The following is a 21,020-nucleotide window of genomic DNA, read 5'->3' on the forward strand; positions in this document are numbered from 1 at the left end:
TGTTCCTCCTAACCCCTCGCTATTTACCGTCCCCGGGCTTTGCTCAACCTGTGGGAAGGCAGGGGGGAGCTGAGCCTGTCCGGGTGACTGTGGCGGGGATTGAGAGGCGCTGGGGGCTGCCGCCGCTCGGGGCAGGACCGCTGGCAGGGGCAGATACTGCATGGAGGGATTTTCCCTGTATCAGTGATGGAGAGCGCACATCCTCCTGTTAACCTTCCTCTCTGTTTTTTTTTCCCAATTTTTAGTCCAATTTCTATTCCCTTGTTAATCAGATGATCCCTGGGAACTTACTTAGGCGCTGGCTGGGCTGTTGGTTGGGGGTGGGAGCTGGGTAGCGAAAGGACGAGGGCAAGTCTACAGCCTCAGCTTTGCAGTCGCGTGGCAAACAAACCGATGGGTAAGGCTTAGAGCCATTTTACGCACAGCTCCTAGCGGGTTGTTTTTTTTTCCCTGCTCTTAAACTGCAAAATGTAAATCACAACATGAAATTATTTTATTTATGAATTTTTTTTCTAATAAACAGCAATTTCTACCACGGAGTGAGCAAGTGTTTTCACTTAGCTCAGCAAGCAAAGCGCACGATCTGCCTGTTCCTGCTCTAATGCTGATGCTCTTAAGCTCAATGTCCTCCCTGCCCCTTGATGCTGGCCCAGCAGAAATACCTGCACACGCAGCATCCTGCACATTTTGGCATTCCCACGGGATTTGTGCTCATCTTTTTCACTCCACAAAGAGTGTGTGTGTGTCCCACTTCCTGTCCTTGCACTGCACCTCTTCCAACCCTCACCTAAGCTGTGGATGCAGCAGTTCAGAGCTGCTGGACCCACTTTAGCTAAGCTAAGCCCAGACTCCAGCAGCAACAAGGCAACCTCCATTTATTATTATTGGAGAAATCGTGCTGGAAGCCTGACTCCACATGAGCAGCCTATAGCTAAGCCAGTCTTGCAGCTCCCTCTGCTCTGAAGTGCTGCCACTCATACCTGCTTAGTTGGTGAGACTGCTGCCACTTTTCCTGCAATGAGGTCCATGAACAAGAGCCATACGCTCTGTGCATCCATCCAGGCATCTATTCAGGATGAGCAGGACCCTCCTGCCCGCAAAGTGCAGCCTCAATGCTCAGGGACGAGGCTGCTTGGCTTTGAAATGCAGTCAGCACCGAAGCAGGGACATCTCTCAGCTGAACATCTTGGTCTTCCCCCCCCTCTGGGAGAGGGCCAGCCACAGCTGCAGGAACAGAGGCTGCTCCAGCTCCCGGGGTGAGGACAGACTGCAAAGGTGATGATGGCACATCTGTCAGCATGCTCACGGCCGCCGAGATAAAGACTTGCACAAGAACACAGCAAGAAATGTAGTTGTACTTCATTGCACAAATGATCAACGCCGGTGCATAATGGGCTGCATTCATTGCTCTTGCCAGCAGGTGCAATTCCCACTGCAGACAATAACATTTGCCTATTTATGTCAAGCCCTGATTACTGTATTATATGTAAAACAGGTCTTTCTTGCAAGCAAAACAGGGGGGGGGGGGGGGGAAATCAGCTGTGACTCATTCAAGTCAGCAGTGTGATACCAGCCTGAAGGAGCCATGCTGGGCTGGACACCAGCTGGCTGCTGCGCCGTGCAACAGCAGGCAACGCTCCCCTCTTCAGCAGACATGAGCTTGGCCTCCTGGCCGTCCTTTTTCTTGGGGAGGGGAGAGAGGCAAGAGCTCACGGCCCAGGCTGGGCGCTGTCACAGCCCTCAAACTGTTACGCTGTCAAAATGCATCCACAGGGAACAGAAATACCAACGGCGTTGTAGGCTGAACACGTTCCCCAGCAGACACGGTCCTGCGCTGCTCTGCTAATGCGTCTCCTCCACCTCTTCAACAAGGACGTGCGGAAAGCTGGCGGCGAGCACACGGGTGACCTACACAGGAGCCCGGCTGTGCCTGGAGCCCCGCCAGCAGGCAGCTTGGGAGGAACAGGCTTTTCTCCCTGCCAGCAGCAGGCTCCGGTGGTCGGCAGATTTGTTTTCCAGTTGTCGCTTGTCCTCAGGCTTTCCCCAAGGACAAGGCTGGGCTACGGCTATCAGTTTTCCCAGTGCTTTTTGGGCTTGGGTCAGGCAGCTTTACAACCTGCTCATGGCAGGGATGCATCCTGACAGGGCACACCCTGCCATCGCACCCACGAGAGCTGGGGCTGACCACACTTCCTACAAGTGGAGGGGAACGAAAGTGGCTGTGAGTGCCGCAGCAGAGCCAGTGCTCTCAGACACGGCTGTTTGCCTCACAGTGCCCAGTCCGAGGCAGAGACTTCTTTTTTTGGGTGCTAGCACCTACCAGCGAGTCCCTGGGCCCAGCTGCTGACAGGCAGCAGACTGCCAGACCTGCATTAGACAGCAGGATTCATGCTTTTGCAGCCCTGTTCATACTCTTCTCCCCCCAGCTCTAAGGACTTTCTCCTTCCCTAAGCATGGTGAAGGTTGAGCTTCCTTTCACTGTTGCACCTCTACCTGGCCCATGCCTGATGCCCTTTCCCTCCTGGAACTAATGCTTCTCCATCCCTCTGATAGACATGACTGGTCCACCTCCCCTCTCTTCTCTCCATCGTCACCGCTCCTCGCTGCCGCCTCTCCAGGCAGGAGCTGAAGCAGCTGATGATGATTTTCTTGCTCAGCATGGTGACTGCAATCACCCCCAGGCTTCACCCACATCCCTGCTTAGCCAAGCCTGCCTGGCCCCACCTCTGGCACCTAATGACCATCCATTACCTGCTGACACACAAAGCCTTTTCAGCCCTGGTTCCCTCCACTTTGCCCAACCTCTAATTCCAACTTTGGCCAACACACCCATCTGCCTCCAACCTACTGCCTCAGCCCAGCACAGGCCAAGCGTTTTCCTTCTTCAGCTGTCCCCTAAAGACAATTGACCACTTGGAAGAGGGGATTAAAGCTAACATGGTCCCAGGAGCTCACCAGCACAAGGTACCACCTCTTTAAAGTCCAAACAGGGAAAAACAGAAAGATGAAATATTGATGTAAGGGGTTAAAGCAGTTTATTCACAAGCAGTCGCATAGGAAAGCGGTGAAGGGATCTTTCACAACCCAAAGGAGAGGGGAGCGTCTCTCTCCAGCACCGTAACCTGTCTCACAGCACAGCATCTCCAAGCCAAGAGCAGCCTTACGCAGCCAGCTCTCAGCATCACAACTGCTGGCAGGTGCCTGCTGAGCTATCAGTCCCTGCCTGCGCTACCATCGATACCCACCAATGATACACAAAAGCACAGCCTGCGTTAGAACAGATATACATGGTCTGACCACGGGAACTACCAGACAAGCAGCTTGGACAAGAGCTATCCCTTGAGAATGTTCCAAATACACCAAGGAAGCACCACAGCAAGGCTGGGAGATGGGCGAGCTGGCTACACCGGACTGGGTCAGACGGTTGCAAAAGCCTGAGCAGCCGTCACGCTCGCCTTAGCCCAGCCTGCTTCCTAAAAACACATCGCTGACCCGCAGCACCACAGCCGACAGTCAGCTGTGTGCTGCACCAGGGACAGGCAGGCAAAAAGACCGAGGAAGACACTCCACTGAAGATGAATTCAAGCTCCAAAACGCTGACCATAGACCAGGGCAAGTCTGAAACCAGAAAATGCTTTATTGGAAAGGTACAAAAAAACCAGTCACTGCAGCTAAATTTACAGCAATAAATTACGTTGTGGCTGTCAAGAGAAAGTAATGGACACATACACAGGGCTATTCGCCTTACAAACAGGAATCCACATTGCTTGGTATATCAATAATTTATTTTATAATAAAAAAGCAGCACAAAAATAAATATTGAAATGAAATTACTGAGTAACCACAGAGGATAGAATGAGCTGGTGATAAAAAACAACTTAAAACAGAAGACTTCTATCATTAAAAAAATGAAAGCAAGTATCCACCATCTACGGAAACACCCCAGCAGACTGAAATACAGACGAAGGAAAACAAATCCACATTACAAAAGTGTTTTTTTTTTTTGTTTGTTTTTTTTTTTTTTTTTTAAATAAAAACAATCATGACAATGAAGTTTAAATGATTTGAGAGAGAAAAAAAAGCCACCTTCTCCTCCTCCCCGGGTCCAAGCCGTCCAGTGGCCTGACTGCTCCACGCTCCCGTGGCATCGCGCCCAGCCCTGCCACAGCTCGCCTCCGCACCGGCTCACCCACCAGCACCTCGTCCCCTCCCCGGCCATCCCCGGAGCTGTGGTGTCACCCAGGTCTCCAAACTTGCGCTTTGCGGTCTCCTCCGGCAGACGGTAGAGCTGGGCAAGAGCAGAGACGCTGACTTGCTTCAAAGGGATCTGGAGCTGCCCTGGAGGGAAAGGTTCCCCACTCCCAATAGAGAGCAGAGCAAACACGTCTACAAGAACAGAGATGTCCCTCCCAGTTCCTGCCCAATGCTTTCGTCTTCTCCTGCCTCCCACCCAGCCTGCGGTTCCCACGTCACACTGCGGATGGGGAGCAACCGAAGAAAGGCCAGGCCCAGGGGAGAGGATCCCAGCACTCAAATCCAGAGCCCCCGCTCCTCATTGGGGCCGGGGGGGACAAATTAAGAGGGGCAGAGAAGGGAGCCCCGGCATCCAAACTACTGCAGCAGAGACAAGCAAGAGGTACAGCTGCAGGGGAACGCTGCCAGAGCTGCCTGGGCAACTCTGCAGGCAGCAGCCAGCTCCCCACGCAGTGCTCGCCCTGGGTGTCAGGCTTGCAAGTGCAGGACGGAGAGAAAAACAAAACAAAACAAAAAAAAAATAACAGAAACAAACCGAACCCCAGAGGAATGCAATGCGACAACCCCAAGCTGGAGGGCCCTCCAGGGTGGAGGGTGGAGGAGCTGGGTCTCCAATGCGGTCAACAGCTTTCGGGTCATTCCTCCCTCCACGTTACCTTGCAATTCTGATCCCTCTGTGGAAGTTTAGCCAGGACATTTCATTCCCCTCCAGGTCACCACCCAGGGAGCCCTGGACTGGCAATTTCTTTTAATAAAGATTTACAGTATCAAACTTGGAAAAAAAATTATTTTTTTTTACGAAAAATCTGTACGATAAAATGTATATAATTATATATTTATATATATATTTCTCTCTCTTTAAATATTTCCACGTGGTCCTTATGGATATCCAATATGGATTACCTACCATGGCTATGGTATCAACAGCTTTAACAACACCCAGGCCTCTTGTTCTTTATCGAGTGACCAGAGATTTAAGTGCCTACTGGCACTAAACTAGCAATCACTTGGACAAGCCTTTGGCACCCTTCCAAGAACTGGAAAAAAAGAAATACTTGGCCACAAGGGAAGTGCCACGTAAAGATATGTTTCTCAACTCATTCCAACAGCAAGAAGACCCCACAGAACAAAGTTCAACCTCCGTCCCCCTCGGTGCGACTGCTCTGATTTCCCCGGTGGGGGGGTCAAGGGCAGCCAGAGGGTGTTCCTATCTAGCCAGGAATGTTATGGAGCTCTGGAGCTGTTTTAAAGACTGGAAGCATTTGGGCATTTTCAAGTCAACTGGCCTTTTTCATTAAAGTTTTCATTTAAAGCCCCAACAGTGCCAGGAGTCTCCATTTTGCCTGTTTTCGGAGGCACCTGTAAGGTCTGGGAAAGTTTCCAATGTTTGTGAGCTGGAGAACATGAGAGGACCAGGAAATGACAGTAACATCTTTCTCTTCCTCAGCTTCTGCTGTGGGAGTCAATAACTGGTACTGATACACAGGACATCGATCTGCCTGTTCGGAGATAGGGAGGGAGTGGAGGAGAAATGAGGTAACGCTAAGTGTCATCCAAACTCTACGTGTTGGAAAATCACTTGAAGGAAACTCCCTGCTCCCCTCCATAACACATGGATCTGGCGGGGGTAACGAGCCTCCAGGAAGCATTTCACTTACACCCTTTCTGGCTCAGTAAGGTCACGGATGTCAATGTTGAGGACTGAATGAGAACCACGTCTGAGGTTTCTCTTTTCATTAACCTATTTCACAAAGGACCCTCCTGGGAAATCCAGAGACTCCGATGACAAGGTGAAAAAAAAAAGAAAAAGCAAGCTAACAACTTCTTCCAAAGACAAGTAGGGCTTCACTACATTTCTACAAACTTACTGCCATTCAAGGCAAGACAAAGCCTCAAAAAACAAATTATACTGGGTGTCAGATGCCAGTTGACTGTCCCCTTTGCAACAACGGTGGCACTTGATTACTCTCTTTCAGTCCAAAACACTCGTGAATTCTCCGTGATCTTTGTTTTCTGTTCTGGAGCCCAAATCCTCTAAGCTCTTATCATCTTAAACTTCAGCAATCTCATTCTCTTCTCACCTTCGTGACAACAGGCATCGTCCATTCCACAAGTCTCTGACCTGCCCTGCGAAACTCACAGTCCCTTTTCTTTCCTACTTCAAAAAGAAAAAAAGCAACAACAAAACACATAAACACCAACATAGCTAATTTTTTTTTTTTTACAGTGACCTGGAAACATTCATCTTTTCAGCACTGCTGCGCAACAGCAGAATCTGTCCTTTCAGCTTCCCACCTCCTGCCCACTGCCAAGCCAGAAATCCCTCTCTCAAACCACTGCTCAGAGCCATACAAACAACTTCTCGATCCCAATTCTTCCATCTCCTACACACACACCAATTTTCCATCCTGCCCTCCGTGCACCTCTCAGGATAATTCACCCATTCCCAAGAGAAAGTGTCAAGTTTCAGGGTCACATTCACACAGGTTGTCTGAACACTGAGGGTTGCTCACTGTACTCTTTGGATCCCAACTTCAGCACCTGACATGCTACAGAGAGGAAAAGACTCTTTCAGCTCCCATCTGACCTCCCCGTAGCCCTTCTCTGGTCATCAAAGACTGGCGAGCCCAGCTCTCCAGCTGGGATGTTCACTGCTAACCTACAAATGCTTTGTCAAAGAGGAGGCTCTATAACTTCTCTCCTCCTGTCTGAACACTATTGCCCTCTAGTTACACTTCAGTGCTTTAAAAACATCTTTCTGAAATACTCTGCACAAACCCCTTCTCATAGTGCTGATCCCAGCAGAACTGTCCCACCTTCTCACAACCAGTTCTGCCTCCACCTGGTAATACTTGCAGCATTTTTCCTCCTTGTCTCCCCTTCTCCTGCCCATCACACAGCCCTTCACAGCATTTACTGTGCCTCTTTCCCTTCAGCTTCAGGGAATCCAGAAAATAAAAAAAAGCCGCTACTTCAAGACCACGGATCATTTGGAAGAAATAAACTGCATAAATATACCCAATTCACAGGCACACCTTAGGGAAGGAGCTATCGGGAAACTTGAGCTTGGAATACAGGAGGCTGCAATGTAGTTTTTATAGGCCACACAGGTAATGGGGCATATTAAAATATGTAAAATATGTATTTTTCCATATTTTAACAGCATGGATTGAAAACAAAAGGTTATTCCTAACGGGTGTGGTCAGTCCCAAGCATTAGTCTCCATCGTCCTCCCGCTCCCATCCACTCGTAGCAGGATGAAATCTAATCCAAAAAGCCTATATTCCTGCCCTCGTAGTATCAGATGGAAGTGGAGAAGGTAGGGGAGACCCTTCTTACAGGGAGTAGGATGCCACTAAAGGAAACTCTTTTTCCCATACATTCATCTCACATGATGATTTCTACGGTCCATCTGTTTCCTGGCTCTTGAGCATCATTCATGAAGACTCCGGAGGCTCCTCAGGTATCTTCTCCCAGCTGGAAAGCTGCCCACGGCTGAGAGGAGTTTGGGGAGGCAGGGGGAAGGAGGAAGCAGATCTCGCAACTTGTACTGCATACAGAGCTCAAATCCTGGACACGAGAGGTTGATGGAGCCACTGAGTCCAGACAGAAGCAGCCAGTTAAGTTCCCTTTGTAGGTCTGGGGTTTGTTTGTTTTTTTTTTCTTTTCTTCTTTTCTATTTTTTGCACTTTCGGAAGAGAATTGTTAAAATGCCAATTCTTGACGTGACCAAGGACTCCGGAACAATGCATAAGAGCCTTTTCCCCTCCCCTCTGAAAGGCTGCTAGTTCCCCCCACTGAGGGCACTAGGACGCTGCTGAAAACGGCACAGAACTGGATGAGATTTCGGCTGATTTCACAATGGTGATGACACTGGTGGTGGCAACTTTGGTCGGGGTAATAGGCCCTCGCGCCACAGTACGAGCAAAGGTCTGGAGTGCTTCGTACTTGGAGCGCAAGGCGTCCAGCTCTAGCTTCATGCTGCTGTTTTCTCTGGCCAGCTTCTCCACCTCTTGCTGCAGCTCAACCCGCTGCCTCTCTAGCTCCTCTTTCTGAGTCACGCGTTTGATGCGGCAGCTGGCAGCGTAGCCCCGGTTCTTCAGCGTGCGCCTTCGTTGCTTCAGACGGATGACCTCCTCTTTGGTGAGACCCCTCAGGTGCTGGTTCAGCTCCCGTACGGACATTGACACGAGTTCATCATCACTCAGCACTGGGGCATTCTCTCCTGACTCCTCCTTTACCTGCAAATACCAACAGCACAGGGGTAGCAGCAACCCTATGTGAAGGGATGTTCTGGACAGCAAAAAGAAACAGGCCACCCCTCAGCAACATGACACCTCTACTTGGAAAACACCCCTGAACCACTGTAGAGAGCACATGCTCCACTAAAACATCTGGGTAAAACATGGCAGAGATTTGAGCACTGCTGTCATCTGGGTTTGGGTCACCCTCTTAAGTCAGAGAAAGCAGTGAGCCTTACACACCCAGTGTGAACTGAACAGTAAGATTTTTAAGGAGATAAATGTAAAGCAGACTGAAGCCCTTTGTGTTCCTTTGTCAGGACCCGGAATTCATACTGAACGCTAAAGATGACACCTTTTCCCAGCACTATGCTGGGACACCAGTGCAGCATCTCAAAAGCAGAATAGCCACTTGTATGCGGGGTTTAATTCAGCATTTTGGGGCTTTTCATTGAAGACTGCTAATCCAAGTAGTGAACAACACCAACCCTGCTTGCCTTCAAGGACCACAACCTGATTTGGTTTTCCCGGCGCACAGGCCAGACTTTGAAGTTACATGAGAAAGACACCAATGCCTTGTGCCTTTTTCTCAAGCAGTTTTGCTGCCACAATTATTTTCAGAACCTTTAAGACATCGTCCTTTTGTCTCTTCAAAGACTGCAGGACATCTGGAATGAAAAGCTGAGACAACGGAAAGAAACTCCAACAATGCATGCACAACCCATGCACAGATCGCCACCAAGCCGGTACGTTTGAGGCATTTACTGTCCCACAAATCTGAGAGACACCAGCTGAACACATCCTTTCCTCAGTGCCTCCCAGTCCTGAGAGTAGAAGTACTTAACTGACAGGATTGGGAGCACTGGTTTCAGGATGCTGCCAATACCTGGTATAGTCAAAAGTCTCTTCGATAGCAACTGGGATACCCCAGCCTCCACGCCATCCCAGAGACTTTAGACTTCCTTCTGGGTATTGCTGGTATTCTTCTACCCTAACCTTTCCTGTAGATAGTGGGAAATTGTATTGGCACCCATTTGTAAGAGTCTCTCAGAGTGAAAAAGAACAGTCATGTACAACCGACGTCACAGAGCACGGTTCTGCGACAGCCTCCCCTGCCACCCAGCATCGCCCACTCAGCCTTCTTCCCTACCTTTAATGCCTTGTTCGGTTTGGGATTAGTCGTCATAACCTGAGCACAGTCTTCCGGACAAAACTGCTCAGAAATTGCAACTGGAAAAACAAAACAAGATTTTCAGGTTACAGTAATCTCGGAGATGAAGGTAGGAAGAAGATACCCAACACACAGTCCAAACCCCCAACTCAACCACCATTAAAAGAAATAACCACACAGTTGTTTAAAACACTGGGATGGATTCAGAGATCAGTTTACACCATTCAGATACAAGAAAGAGAAATTTTCAGCGATAAGCGCGTTGCTTTTTAACACTAAAGACCTCATATTTTGCTATTAACTATACTAAGATTAAGAAGGGAAGACAGGGCAGGGAGGTGGGGAAAAGGACACCAGCTCATGTCTGTAAACAACAGTTACGCTAACCACCATACACCGCCTTGCAATATGCCACCCCTTCTCAAGGCGAGCGCAGAGTGCAGCCTCCCAGGCCCAGTCACTCACTCACCTCCCTCCGGAGGAATCCCAGACGCTCAGAATGGCCTATTAGGGACTGAATTAAGAGTTACCTCCGCTCATAAAAGGCACTGAAAAGCCACAAGACAACAACTCCCTTCATTCTTAGATTATTAACCCAGCTCAAAATTGAATCAGCAACCCAGAAAGGAGCTGCCTGGTTTGTAACCTGCTTTCAGTGCCGTCCCCACCCAAAGGAGACGCTACCAGAAAACCCAAACAACAGAAACAAAAGCCCCCCCCCGATAACAAAGCAAGGCAGGATTTCGCCTCTCCCAATGCACTAAGACTGTTGCTTCCCCATCCTCTTGGCCTCGGGCTGTGAGAGCTGACCTGCCTGATATTTCTAGTGACGTGGAGGCATGTCCACCGACAGAGAGACCATCCCCTGCCGAGACGCTGCCCTTCACTCTCACCTCAGCCGGCAACTACAGCCCTTCGATCAGCGCCTTGCGGAAAATCCACCTGCCCACACCTCTACCCAAAATCTTCACGCCGCGGTGACAACAGCATGGAGGTCCGTCGGGTACCTACCACGAGAGAGGCGACTGCAGTCGTGTCACCATCACAGCCTCTGCCTATCGCTCCCCCAGTGGGGAGGGTGAGAGGTGCCGGTCCCCCCCAACGCACGGCAGCTTCGAGGGTTGCACACCCAACGACACCGCGGAGCGCACAGCCTGTCTGGCGGGAGTCCTCGCTCTCTCTCTTCCCCCCCACCTCCGGCCCAGCCCAGCCCAAACCCTCCCCATTTCCACGTCTGCATCGTGTCACACATCCTAATCATTCATGAAAAATCCAGCCAAAGCATCCCAAGCATGATTCCCTTCTGATAGTTGCCATGGTGACCTTGGGAAAGTAGCCAACCCAGAGACAGTTGCCATGGAAACAGAGAAGCCCAAAAGCAATAATGACTTCAGGTCATGTCTGTGCAAAGACATCACGAGGTCGTCGGAGAGTAAACAAACTCATTCATATCTGCAAACAGGGGGTGGTGGGATTTGGGGGGGTGCAAAGGTGGGGTGTGGGGACCAGTGGGAGCCATGTGGGTGAAAGTGCTGCCTCAGCCCGCGCTGCTGTCACTTGAATTTTATCAGTCGAGACACCTCATCACCACATGACTTACGTAAAAATCAAGATGGGGGGGGATAAATAATCCCGTAAGTGCAAAGCTGCAAGATACTATGCTAGATATTAGGGAGTGTATTTAGGCACCTCCTCTATTTTTAAGCCCGAGACAGCACAGCTCTCCATGTCTGGAGGAGGGACAAGGACAGCCGCACAGCGCACAAGCCAAGATGCTCCGTGATGAATGGACCACTTACAGCAACTGGTGTGCGCTGCATTTTCTAGAGCATCACCGAGTCCTTCCCTCCTCTCCTCTGGCACCAAACCCCACCCTGGGCACACCTCCAGCAGCCCTTGCCTCCTCATCGGGGCTGCCGGAGCGGGCTGGGCACTGGGCAGGGGAGCAAGTCCCAGTCCCTGGCAGTCACCTCTGAGGGATGGGGATGTGCCTGACCCCTGGCTGCTGCCACACTGCGTGTTTTGCACGAGGGCTGACTTCAGGCAGGATCTCCTGCGAGCACAGGCACCTCTTCAGACCCCAGCACTGCCCTTTTGCCATCCATCACTTCCCCTCCGCGCCGGCCGTTCGCCGCCCACCCCTACCTCCAGGCCGGAGGCGCAGACGTAGGCGCTAGCACGGAGGAGGAAGGAAAAAGCTCCTCGTCTTGGCCAAACGGTCCCGGCGAGTTCAGGAGAGCAGAGGCGCTGCCAGTGCGTAAAGGAAACGGCCGGCAGCCCCCTCCCTGCAGACGCACAGCGCCGCGGGCCGCGCAGGCAGTTGGTGCCATAGTTATGCAGTGAGTCACCAGCTGTTTACAGAGTTTGAGAGCTCACATTCCCACAGCATCAGAAACTCTTCCTTCCCTCGGCATCCCCCCTCCCTCGCCGCCCCCATCCCTACAAGGAAAGGGGCACACTGCCGTCCCGCTGGCGGCACTCCGCGCTGCTAAAACCGGAAAAGGAAAGTCAAAAAGGAGGGGGAGGCCGACGACAGACCCGTCACACCCACCGATTACACAAAAAGCCTTTTGATCCTCACCCAGCGAGTCTTCAAAGCGCTTTCTACACCAACCGATGGAAAAACTGAATAGGGCCGCTTGGCTGAGTGGAGATGGAAAGAAGTGTAAAATATCGTGGAAAACAAGAGCTGAGGGGTGAGGTTGTCTCTGTGGGGGTCAGCGTGCGGGCTCGCCTGCCACCCCAAGAAACGCTCCGGCTCCCTCCTGGTCACCTGTTGCTCCATGTCGCCGAAGCAACATCTCCTTACCCCGCACATTCCTCGGCAGATGGCACAGATGCCTTCACGCTCGGTACAGGGTCTTGTCCTGGTGCCTGTCTCCCCCTACAAACCAAAGCACCCCGGATGGGCCAGCATCCCTCCGAGATGGGCTGGGATCCATCCTACTGCACCAGGGGCAATGTGCCAGAGCCACTGCTGGCACAGAGATGAGCAAGGAGGTTCAGGGCACTGTCAGGAACCGTGACACTGGGCCCTCTTCAAACAAGGGTGGGAGATGAGGGTCTGCCCCAACCCTAAGGGCAGGATTTGGTAGTGCAAGTAGAAACACTCAAACAGGCTCAAGTCTTGCACCCAGACACGAGTGCCAGGGCGAGTCTTATCTCTGCACCCGGTGAACCCACAGGTGTGGTCCAGGCTCCGCTCAAAACTGATACAACAACACTTGCAACCCTCACCAGCAGTCCTCTGGGGCCTCGGGCTCCATCTCCCCACCTACAAAATCCTTCCCATCAGGACTATTTGGGACTATTCAGCTACCAACAACAAACATTACAATTGGCAGGGCATCTCCCACAGTCAGAAGGCAAAACCCCACAAAAAAAATCGTAAACCATCCTGCAAACGTGTCATATCCAGCAGCACTCCCTAAACATGCCACACAGGGGTTCTTCTGGGACCCTGCCTGCGATTTGATTATTAGAACCCTTTTAGTCTTTACCCTATTCCTGCCCTTCTTTTCTTAATTGCGTTTGCTGCATCACGTCTAAAATTAGGAGCTCAGCTTTTTGGAACAAGGACCGCATTACCTCTCTATTCTGTAAGCAGCACGACACACTTTGAATGCTACATAAATAAACCAGCGTGTAGTAATACACCAACTGTAAGGGGCAAAGGCTTTTCCAGTGCAGTTCCACGCTTGTATTTAAAGCAAGTGTTTTGACTGTGGGTTACATAAAGAGCCCTTGTAATCCTGCAATAAAGTTATCCATTGACAGCCTTGCCAACGCCCTCTCCCTGTCTCAGACAACCCCTATGCCTCTTGCAGCATCCTCCCAAAAACCTGCAGGTCTCTGGCTGACATCCTAAGCCTGATGGTCTCAGCTTGGACCATCTAAAGATCCCCCGTTCCTTTGCTTTGAAAGGGGAAGACAGCAGAAAGCCTGATTTGGGCAGAGGTAGGACAGAGCTTTCCACACAAGGCTTGCAATTAAGAAAGAAAACATGCCAGAATGAGATTTCAGACTTTCCACGCTACAGGGCTTTCAAAGCGCGTTACGCATTAAGGAATTACTATAAAGTCACTGCCGACACCCGACAACTGTGGATGAACTCAAATTTTAAAACTCTTTCTACACTGAAAGACAACCCTGGCCAGACCATGAGTGCCTGGCAGACAGCCCTGCTGGTGTTTAGCTTCCATCCTCAGACACGTACAGCAAACTGAAAACATGCAACCCTCACCTTCGGCCAGGCCAGCGATGACTTCCAGAGGGCAGAAAAACAGCGTAAGGTTCAAGCAGCGACGGGGATCTCTGCCATCGCGTCTCAATTCAGCACCGACAGTTTAGCAGGGAATACTCTACTCGTTCCCAAACGCAGTGATTTAATTCCCAGACAGCTGTTTTAGTAAAGTTACCCAAATTTTTCGTTTATCCGCAAGTTATTCTCAGCTCCAGAGCGCTAGCCAAATGGATGTGCCTACCAAGGATCACATCAGAACTGACAGATGAAGGGAACTACAGATGCTTAAATCTTTGTTGCTGTGCCTCTGCCGCTCGGAGGCATGACACGGATTCCCAGCACATTGCAGCATGGTAGGCAGAGCACCATCCCTCTCCCCATCATTCAAAAAACCATTCTCCTGCTCTGGCAATCTTCACACATCCTGTAAAGGCAGACTGATGCTTGTCACTCATTTGTAACGAGAGCGGGGAGGGACGGGCTGATGGTGTGAATCAGAGAGTAGAAGCATATGCGAGGCAATATATTTGACATGAAGAAAGAGAAGACACAAGGAGGGGGTGAGTCACTGTTTACTGTTCTAGAGGAGCTCCACGCAGCCCTCGCCCAGCTGGCCAGCTTTCCATTTCCCTTATGGATCGGAACCAGCATCCAGCAGCAAAGAGGAGATTCAGGAACCTTCAGAGCACATTTGAGAGCTGCCAGGACACAGCTCTCTGAGGCGCTCTCTGGGGAAGCCTGGACACGGATCAGACAGTCTTCAGCGGTTCGGTAAACAACCTAGTCAGATGCTGCGGAGAGCCTGTGGTTAGGAGCAGAGGATACAGAGTACCAGGAGGGTACACTTGTGTGTCACCTCAGAAACTTCATGGAGGAGGTGGCTGAAGGGGAAAGGTATGCGGCAGACAGCCCCGGTACTGACACGCATACAGCACTTTTTCCATCATGAGCTTATAGAACACAGTGACAGAGCTACACCAGAATTACACCTCAGCATCACCAGCCAGAGATGCATCTCCCCCAGACAGCCAAGCTGAGCCACCGAGCAACAAATAACTTGCTGGAACGCACAAAGGGATCCCGGGGCAGAGCTGGGATTCCTAACTTGACTGCTCCTGACCCCACGTGCCAGCCACTGAGTCAGACATCTTCACCAACTGCTAATAATGGAACACAACGGCATCGCTATTCAGGGTCCTGCAATACTGCAAAGCAGTGGGAGTCGCTACACAACCTCTCCCTCCGCTTGGGAGCTTAGCGGCAGGCTAATCGCTCTCATTACTGCCTTTTCCCCCTCCGTTCTTGTGTTGATGGTCACAGAGCGCTGCATCACTTTGTGCTTGCTTCATGCTTGGAAGACTCTCTGCCCAAGTTTGAAGATAGCCTGAAACAATAGCTCAGACAGAAGTGGAAACTGCCTGTTCATCTCTACAGGGTGCTGAGCCTGAAACTTCCTGATAATTGAAAGTGCTAGCACTGCTCAAGTATTTCACAGCTGGATGTTTACAAAAACGATCAGTGAGTGAGCTTATCCCACAAACCCTGACTGCCGCAGGGGCCAACGCTCCCAGCTGTCCTTTCTTCGCTTCCCAAACATCTCACACAGCTAGAGATTTTCAATACCAAGTTCTGCAGCGCATTCCACGCCATTAATCATCTTCCAATGTTGATGGAAATAAGAGTGTATCAAGCTGATCTGTATTTTTCCCTTTCAGGAGGCACACAGCAGTACTGAACTCCTTGCCACAACAGATCGCTGAAACAGGCGACGACGCAGAAATGAGATAAAACATGACAAAGCACACTGTCCTTGACAGGCAAGCAAAAAAAAAAAGCTAACAAATTTCTGCCTCTGGTTCAGAAACACTTGCAAAGCAGGGTACGAGCCTGGCGTAATATAGCCAGGAACATTTAACACGGCTCTGGTACAAAGCCCTGACAAGCCCAGAGCCTGCAGAAGCGGGCAGGGTGTCCTGACGGTGAGAGTCACCGCACACCCCAATCTTGCAGCAATCGCCCCATCGCTGCCGGACCGCCGTCCGGCACCTCCGCCGGGTAGGAGCAGAGTTAACTCCGGTGCCGCGCAGCCCTGCCTGCTGCCATTGGGCAACCGTGGCGTCCATCACCTCTAGGAAGTGACTGCACGAGGAAGGCTTCTCTGCAGGCAGCACGGCGTACACACGGAAGGAGAGAGGGGAAAAAGCGGAGGAACGCGCGCCCGTTTCATCAGTGAGAAAAAACACAAGGTAAATTCATTTCCTGCTAAAACCCTGACAGCACCACGGCACAACGTGCCAGGCTGGGGCACAGGGCTGCACTTCTCGACGGATGGGGCTTATAAAGACTGAAAGTGCAAGAAAAAGGCGTGCAGCTTTCCGGGGGAACGCTTTCCTCTTACCGTCTCCCCCCGCCTCCACAGTCCCAGCTCAGCTTTGGGACTACGCTGGCAAAGGAGGGGCGGCCAGGTGAAAGTGAAAATGGAGGCCTTTCCCTTTTCTGTAACAACTTTGCCCAAAGGGGGCTCGTTCCTAATTTGAGACCTCATGGCCTGCTTTTAGCAGAATCTGTAAAATAAATCCTCCACGGAGCAGCCCATGAGGGAGGGAAGCAGGCTCTCAGCCTGAGGAAGAGGAGGAGGAAGGAGGTCTTTCTCAAACAGACCCTGACACACGGTGAGAGTTTGGAGATCTCAGTTCCCCTCGCTCATGGTCTGGATGTTTCCCCAGCTTATGCCACTGCCTTCACCGGGAGCTCGGAAGAGGGTTCCCCCACCCACCCCATTTCTGACTAAATCCCAAACCGACCCTCGCCCACCAGACAGTCACGCGGCAGCACCCGCTCCCAGAATGTCACCATCCCCTCTCCTCCCACCAGCATGTCCCCGGCTGGCCGCAGAGCACCCCCTTTCCAGGGCTTCCCCCTGCACACACATCCCTCGCCACGGGAGCCGGGACCAGCCCGAACACACCAGGCGCCTCTCCCCCTCTCAGCCCAAAAAGCAGCCGTGCTGGGGGGAGATAACCCCCCCCAGCCCACCCGACGGGGAGCGAGCAGCCCGGCCGGCGTTTCCCACCGGCGGCTGCTCCCGCCCGATAAGGCGCGGCGGAGAGCGGCCCACCGAGGCCGCCGCCACGGTGCCCGGCACCGGCTGCGCCCCGGCTCCCTCCGTACTACAAAAGCAGCTATTTTTAGCCGGCGGAGCGCGCGGCGTCACAACAGGTTTCCTCACATGTATTTTAAGAGCCATTCAAAGGCAGAGGCAGGCTGCGCGCTCATCCTTGGGGGGGAAAAATAAAAACGATGACAAGAGGGCGGAACGCACCACCCGGGCGCAGACCCGCCGGCCCCTCCCGAGGGGTCCCCGAGCCCCGCGTCCCCAGGGGCGCGGGGACAGCCGCCGGCCCCGTCCCGCGGGCGACTGAGCGACGCCGGCCCCGCGCTGGGCTTGAGGCGGCGGGGAAGGGGTGACCGCGGGGCCCGCCGAGCCCCCGCCCCTCCGCGGCTCCCCGGGCGCTTCGGGGCGGCCGGGCCGAGGGGCCGCTCGGCAGGCGCGGGCAGCGCTCCCCCGGCCCCCCACCGCTGCCCCAGGGCGGGGCGGCCGCCCCTCGCCGCCGCCCCGCCGGGGCCCACGTGCGCGCCGCACGGCCCGGCCGGTGCGAGGGGCGGCGGCACCACGTGCCCGGCGCGGTGGTGACTCAGCACTTTTACCTCAGCCGCCCCGCCCGCCCGCCCGCGCCCCACCGGACCCGACCGGACCGAGGCGGACCGGACCGAACCGCCCCCTCCTCAATCGGCGGCAGCGCGCGGCCGCCTGCCTTCAGCTCCAAACCCACCCCCCCCCCCCCCCCCGCCCCCGCCATCGCCCCGCCGCGCCCGGGCGGCTCCTCACCTGCGTGCCGGCGGGAGCGCGCGCGCGCGCCCGGGGCGGGGGCGGCGGCGGGGGGCGGCGGCGGGGGGCGGCGGGGGCGGCGGCGGGGGCGCTGCGCGGCTCCCTCCCTCCCTGCCAGCGAGTCCCGCGGACAACAACAAGCGCGGGGCGGCCCCCTCCCCCCCGCCGCGCCGCCGACCAACCAGCGCCCCCGCCGCTTCCGGCATGGCGCGTCACGCCGCGCGTCACCCCTCCCGGCCCCGCCCCGACGGCGACGCGTCACCCCCCCTCGGCCACGCCCGCGCGGTTCATTCATGGGGAAGGGCGCGGGGAAGGGGGCGGGGCGTCGCCGCCGCCGTCACGTAGCCAGCTCCCCCCGCCCCCGCGGCGTGCAGCGCCGAGCACCGCGCCCCGGCGCCCCCTCCCCACCGCCGGGGTCTCCGAAAGCTCCCGCTGGCCCGGGGCAGCCCCGATGGAGGGGGCCGCGGGGTTTTGCGCCCCCACGGGTGCGTGGGTTTGCGGAGGGCCGGGGCAGGCGGCGGCGGGGGAACGCGTCCTGGACTCCATGAGGCTCTCGGGGGGGGGGGGGGGATCGGGGGCTATTTTGGTCCCCGGGCTCCACGAGGCGGCCGCTGGCAGGGCTTGCCCTCCTCCTCCGGGCACCGGACCAGCCTTCGGCCCCGCACCGCTGGGTCCTTAGCCCCCCGAGCGCTGCTGCAGGGCCGGATCCTGCCCCCGGGCCAGGTCCTGCGCCCAGTCCTCGCTCTTTGCCTGTGCAATTGCGAGAACTGCTAACGCGACACCCTGACCCCAAAGGCGTGAGAGGCGCTTCAGACCCCGTGGACATCCAGCAACGATGAAAATGCATCCAAAAAATGTAATAACACGTGTGGTTGACCAAACCCAACTGCCTCCATCGAAACCGGGCTCCCTTTGATTGTTTTGCCTTCGTAACTGGATTAGAAAGTCTGTGTCGCCCCGTGCAATTTGTGCTTTTCATCTCGGGGCCAAATATCCTCATTGGAGCAGATCTAAGGGCCGTAACTGGGGCTTTGAGTAAGGTTCCGTCTTTTGCTGCTCCCTTTGCACAACACGAGCTGCAAAACACGGGGACCCCCACGCCTGGCACAGCCCCACGGGTCCACATGGCCGGAGCGAGCCCTGGCTGAAGCGGGGTTTGGGCAGACACACCTCCCCGCTGTTAAGACACCCCTAATTTTTATTGGAACTGGGCTAATGAGGTTGGTTAACGCTTCCAGGCGATGTCATGAACCTGCCACCCGGTGTGACTGCAACAGTGTTGACCTTCACCTCTCCCAGATTTGCAGACTCTGTTTGAAAACCTGCCCCAGGTGCTGGGACGGGGTGAGCTCGGGGCTGGAGGGCAGATTTCACCCATCCCCGGGGTCCCCACTGGTGCCTCTGAGGTTTGTCTCCAGGTCTCCTTTATGTCCTGGGGGGCTCTGGTGGCTCAGAGAGCCAAGACAAGCAAGGAGAGGTGTGCTGGTGGTGGGAGCCTTGGGGACACCGGTGTCCCCAGCATGGCCACCTGCCTTCTCCGGGTGGTAATAACCAGGAGTGGCCAGAGCCATTCTGCATCACCCAAGAGACATCCATGAGATGGTGGTCCCTGAGGGCAGGAGGGTGACAGCCCCATGCATGGGGCTCACCAGAATTGAGGTATTTTCCCCTGTCTTTGCAACAACGTGGGTTTGATGGATCACATATGGCATAGGGAGGTCGTGTCGCCTGAAATTCTCTTTCTGGGTGAATCGTCCTGTTCACAACAGCTCTTACTTTTTGTTTTCATTCCCTGGGGAAAGCAACTCTGCTCCAAAGGTCTGTTGTCCTTTGCTGCTGACCTTTAGACTGCAGTGGCCTTCGATAGTAAACAACGAGCGGCTCTCCAGTCCCCCGAGAGTGGGAAAGCCTGGGCAGGGAGCATGCAATTATATACGCTCGTTAACCAGATGAACAGGAGTGCATGGGAGAAAGGACCTCTGGTGAAAACCTGGATGGAAAAAGGGCTTTGTTTTGGGAAGTGTGGGGTTTTGTGGGTCTAGCCCACCCACTGTGTGCTCAAAACACGTCTGGCATCACGATTCCCTGAAGCCACGGTCCAGGATTCAGCACAGGCACCTCTTTCACCCTGCTTTGGGTAAAGCGCTCTCACCCTAAAAGGGGGAGTAGAGGCATTGATACACTGAGTTTTGAGCCCCTGCGTGCATCCAGGCTGGGGAACATCTAAAAAATCGCTAAACTCCCATATTGTCCACCTCAGGGCTTTGAGTGGAGATACATATATTTTACAAAAAAACCCCAAAACACAAAGCACACAAACCAGAGGAGCGAGCGGCTGAGAAGTCTCCAGAGAGGCGTGTGTGCAGGCGCTGCTACTAGAGAGGAGCGGTAGGAGCCGGGCGTCTTGTAGGGTTTTTACGGCGGAGCAGGCAGAGCTGCAGCGGCTGGGAGCCCTGCCTGCCTCCTGCCTGCTGCCTGCCTGCCCGCAGCCACAATGTCAAGAGGAGACACGTGTATGTAAGTGCCTGGCATGGCCGGAGCGGGGCCCAAGCCGGCCGGGCAGGGGGGGTCCCGGGGCGCGATGCCTCCCCGTGCCGGGCTGGGGACCCGCCGGCTGCAGGCGATGGCTGTCCCCCCATGAATGCCACCGCTGCAGGGTGGCATCGCCGGGCGGCCTGGCATGAGCATGGGGTGCAGGGGCTGGTGGCATGCCGAGGTCCCTGGGGTTTGCATGCCCGGTGCGACGGTGCTCACCGGCCGCGGCGGGTGGGTGCTGCCGCCCCCGGTGCCACCCATGCGTGGGGAAGCGACCGGCGATTGCATAAGGCTGAGGTGCTGCGTGGGGCAGGCGCTGCCACTCAGGGGTGGCTTCGGAGCCAGGCCCCGGCTGGTCGAGCCATTTTGGTGCCGAAGCTGGGGGGAGGGCTGCCAGGGAATAAAAGCTGTTTTTGGGGGAGAGCCGTTTTGCTGAGCTTTTGCAGATTGCATGGCGGAGGTGAGCAGGGTCTGAGTGCCGATGGCTTGGGCAGGAGATGGTGAGAAGAAAGTTGTGTCTCTTATTTAAGGTGCTGAGATTGCTCCCTGCACTCAGCAGGGCTGTGGGGGTCTCCTTTGCTTACAGTCCAGGAGATGTTTGCCAGAGAGGTTGTTAAAATCGGATTTTATCAGTGGGAGGCAAAGACTGACGGCATATTCCATGCCATCCCTCATCCAGCCCTCCCC

The 21,020-nt window shown here is 54.2% G+C and overlaps 1 protein-coding gene across 1 annotated transcript; it reads right to left on the reverse strand.

Moving 5' to 3' along the window:
* Positions 1-4,761: 4,761 nt before the first annotated feature.
* MAFK (MAF bZIP transcription factor K) lies at positions 4,762-19,587 on the reverse strand. Its single transcript, XM_059826591.1, is given in 5 exon segments — positions 4,762-8,495; positions 9,646-9,725; positions 17,799-17,831; positions 19,448-19,553; positions 19,555-19,587. Coding segments are annotated over 5 exon segments (687 nt in total). The 3' UTR covers positions 4,762-8,060.
* Positions 19,588-21,020: the final 1,433 nt, after the last annotated feature.

This window comes from Gavia stellata, chromosome 18 (genome assembly GCF_030936135.1).
Source record: "Gavia stellata isolate bGavSte3 chromosome 18, bGavSte3.hap2, whole genome shotgun sequence".
Taxonomy (NCBI): Eukaryota; Metazoa; Chordata; class Aves; order Gaviiformes; family Gaviidae; genus Gavia; species Gavia stellata.